At 44.3% G+C, this 3,910-nt stretch overlaps 1 protein-coding gene across 1 annotated transcript in view; it reads right to left on the reverse strand.

The window, feature by feature from the left end:
• SRRM1 (serine/arginine repetitive matrix 1) overlaps positions 1-3,907 on the reverse strand; it is a gene marked incomplete at its 5' end in the record, with an annotated part of 8,797 nt that extends 4,890 nt beyond the window's left edge. The window contains 5 exons of the mRNA XM_009071245.1: positions 12-83; positions 2,077-2,221; positions 2,847-2,933; positions 3,150-3,230; positions 3,883-3,907. Of these exons, the coding sequence (XP_009069493.1) occupies positions 12-83; positions 2,077-2,221; positions 2,847-2,933; positions 3,150-3,230; positions 3,883-3,907 (410 nt within the window). The remainder of the gene's footprint in view (positions 1-11; positions 84-2,076; positions 2,222-2,846; positions 2,934-3,149; positions 3,231-3,882) is intronic.
• Between the last annotated feature and the right edge of the window lie 3 nt (positions 3,908-3,910).

Below are 3,910 nucleotides of genomic sequence, written 5' to 3' on the forward strand. Positions count from 1 at the left end.
AGCGCGGGCGCTGGGGAGGGGGAGCGGGGGCCGGGGAGCGTCGCCGCCGCGCCGGAGGGGGTGAGGGACTCCTCCTCCTCCTGCTGGAGAGAGAAAAGGATTTGCCATAAAACTTCCAATTCAGCCAAGAGATCCTTTATGTTCTGCCTTCACTACATGAAATCAGCTCGTTCATGCACTTGGAGGGGTTTAAGGACAGACTTGGACTTGATGATCTCAGAGGTCTTTTCCAACCTTCATGATTTTGTGGTTCTGTGAAAATGAAATCCTATTGGAACTACAGATGGAAAAAATAAAGTCTTTCCAAGGAGTGTGAGAACATGTTTGACTATGACTCTGAGCCCACTGCAGCAGTCAGGAGACAACTGCACATTCTACTCAACCAGACACAGCACCATGATGGAGAGAAAGGGGAAGACCAAATGGCTGGAAAAAGGGATGGATAATGCACTGATTTTGGCTGGGGTAGAGTTAATTTACTTCACAGCATGAAATTACTCCTGAAAACAGCTTTTATCTGAAATCCACATGTATTTGTTTCTCGAAATGCAGAGAAAAATCAGAGCTGTTGCTAAAGTGCAGCTCCAGGATTGAAATTAGCCCCAAAATGGGCTATTTGCTGCTCTGCAAGGTTTTACAACAGACTTCTGGCAGGGGAAATTTGTATCCAACACATATTTTTCCACAATTTTAAAGGAGAGGAATATTGCTAAGGTAAAATATTCCTTATCTTTTTTAAAGCAATTAAGATAAAATGACTGGATAAGGTAAAAATCAGCAATGAAAAAGCAAAGCAGTTGATCTACACAAACTTGGACTTGTTTTCAGATATATTGGGTATTGTTCTCCAAGGCAACGAGATTCACTTTTACAGGGAAGAGTTTGCTCCACAGTACAACCTTATTTTATGATTTAAAAGAAGTATCAGCCTTCAAATGTACTAATTAAACATGTACCTATGTAATAGGCAGTTTGTGAATTTAGGATGTTGCAAAACAGAGCAAGACCTTGGAATTCCAACCTGTTTTACATAGAATTGTTTGACCAGATCCATAATTACAGTGGTCTGCACTGGTAGTAGTCACACTTGTCTCACACATCATGATGTATGGCTCTATCTTCTGCCTGGGGCTTAATTACAGCTTGCTCAAGGGTCATTACAGCCAATTAATAAAACCATCAAGCTTCCTGCACCTTCTTATGTCCCCAGATCAACACAGAGCAAACAATACCACAGGTGTGAACAGTGCTACCTATGTCAGAAAAAAGAAAGGAGGTACTCACTACTCCTCTACTCATTCTCCACTACCAGTAGTTCCAAATATCTAATGAGCTGAGGAATGAGACTTTTGAAAACTCCAATTATCTGTGACCCAGAACATCAAGATCTTAATTGCTCCTTGCAAGTGTACAGAAAGGTTTTAGCCAGAAGGTCAATGGCAGCAAGAACCCAACACTGCTCACCCATCCTTCCAACCTACACAGGCTCAAGGAGTAAGGAACCTCTGAGGAACACAACTGTTCAGCTGTTTTCAGGCATCAGGAAGATGTTAATAACATTAATGTCACAGGCTGATGTGAATTAACACCCAGTGAGCACTGCAGCACACACAGCAGGTGTTCCTCCTCTATTTCTGGCCAGTGAAATGGTCCCAGATCCAACCCCTGAAGGAACACATCAGTGTGAATTCCCCTCACCTTACTGAGGGTACAAGGCCAAAGGCCAAGAGTACAAATGAGCCCAAAGGATTTGCTGCATGTAAATCCTATTGAACAGATGAATTTCTAACCAACCTTTTCATCACTGGCGATTGCCACCTCTTTTCCATCTGCATCCTGAGAGCAGTGGAGGAAAGACAAACAAAACAAATCTATCTGCCACGTATTTGAGGCAAAAATGAACATATTCAATTCAATCAGAGTTAATGAGCAAAACAGGAATGAAATCTTGAAACAAGATCGGGCAAACTGGACATGACTTTGCTCTGCTGTGTTTCTGCTGACAGTTGCAGAGCACAACATTAAGGAAATGGTGAGAAGGAGGTGTCAGTTGAGTCGAGGTTAAGGAGGAATTACCGAGGGGAGGATTCCTTCTGTCGTTTCCGCGGAGACGGCGAAGGACTGCGCGAGTGCGAGTGGCGCCGGCGCCGTCCGACCTCCCCGTTCTTCACGTTGGATCTCTTAGGTCTTTCCTCTTCAGATGAAGATGAAGAACCAGAATCTACAAACGTAGAAAGAATCACTCTCTGGAAGATGATTCTCATGACTCTTATCCCAGTTTCTGAGAGTTCAAACCAACCTCCTCTCCCACAAAGCAAGAAGACATTTCAAAGCAGCTCAACTCAAACGCTGCTTCAAGTCAAGTGATAAAGAGCTGCATAAAAATACTTGTGGCAACCTAACTCTCCCCATAAAATGGGACTAACCAGGTAATTTAAAAGATGAACTGCAGCTACTCACAGAAACACTGTGTGGACAAAAATCTATACCCAGGTGAATCTGCTGATCTCAAATATGAATCCAAAAATGTTAGCCAATAATCTAGACTACAACAGATTAATCAACCCACAGCACACAATATTTGTGTGTGATGTTAAGAGTTTAAAAGTGCAACTTTCAGAGCTGTGAACCCATTAACAAGAGACATATCACAACCTTTAAGTTCTACTTTAATTCTTCCCGAGCGATAATTAGCGACCTCATTAGGAGTGGCAAATCCATAATTAAGTTTATGACAGCTCTGCAGAGCACACAGCAAATAGTTTGAATCAGTATTTGGATTTAACATGAATTAATTCCTGTAAGAGTAAGCTACAATGAAGCTTAGGAGATGACTGGCCCCATACCAGATGAAGACTGTTGGTTTTGCCTCCTGTACTGGCGTCTCTGTTGGACAGAGTCTGCTGCAGCCATTTTCCCTCCTTTGTCTTCTTCTGCAAAGACACACATGGACAGAACATTGAAATCAAACACACCAACTTGCCTTATTCAGGCAGAAGCCAAGTCATAGCACAGTACATCATCAAACATGGGATTTTCTCCCCCTGAATCTGATGATAACCTTGAGGCTGCAACACACTTCACTGCCCATCATACATCTTTGACTAAAATCCCCACCCAAAAGCAGTGTGGAAAAGGCAGAGCCATACCTGATTCTGACAGTTCTGCCTTCCTTGGTTTTGGTGCTGGGGAAGGAGATTCTCTTTTTTCAGTACTCTTATGTTTGGGTGCTAGAAGACAAAACCAAATAACTCAGTTGCATTTCATGACATTCTCTCATTCACTTCTGCCCATAAAAAGTGTACACACCATGTCTGAGGAAACAACAGCACAAAATGACAAAGCTCATGTCTTTCATCATTATCATCATTGAGGATGATCATCATCATCATCACTGAGGGGTTGGAATGGATCTTAGAGATCATCTAGTCCCAATCCCATGGGCAGGGACACCTCCCACCAGAGCAGGTTGCTCAAGGCTCATCCAACCTGGAATGAACACTGCCAGGGTTGGGGCAGCCACAGCCTCCTTGGGCAACCTGTGCCAGTGTCTCACCACCCTCACAGGGAAAACTGCCTAATATCTAACCTAAATATCCCTCTTTCAGTTTATACCCAATATCCCATCCCATCCCATCACTGCAGTTCCTGCCCAAGAGTTCCTCTCCAGCTTCCCTGGAGCCCCTTCAGATCCTGGCAGGAGGTTGCTCCGAGGTCTCCACACCCTCCTCCAGCCTGAACAGCCCCTAATTTCTTTAAGGACAGCCTGGACGAGGCACTTGTCCGGCTGCCAATGGTGGCGTGTTGGGTCATAGCTTGGACTCGATGACCTCAGAGGTGTCTCCCAAGCTGAGTGCCTGAAGACAAACTCTGTTCCCTCACCTGAGGCTCTGCTGGGCGAGGCGGAGCC

This window comes from Acanthisitta chloris, unplaced genomic scaffold (genome assembly GCF_000695815.1).
Source record: "Acanthisitta chloris isolate BGI_N310 unplaced genomic scaffold, ASM69581v1 scaffold6463, whole genome shotgun sequence".
In the NCBI taxonomy this organism is placed as follows: Eukaryota; Metazoa; Chordata; class Aves; order Passeriformes; family Acanthisittidae; genus Acanthisitta; species Acanthisitta chloris.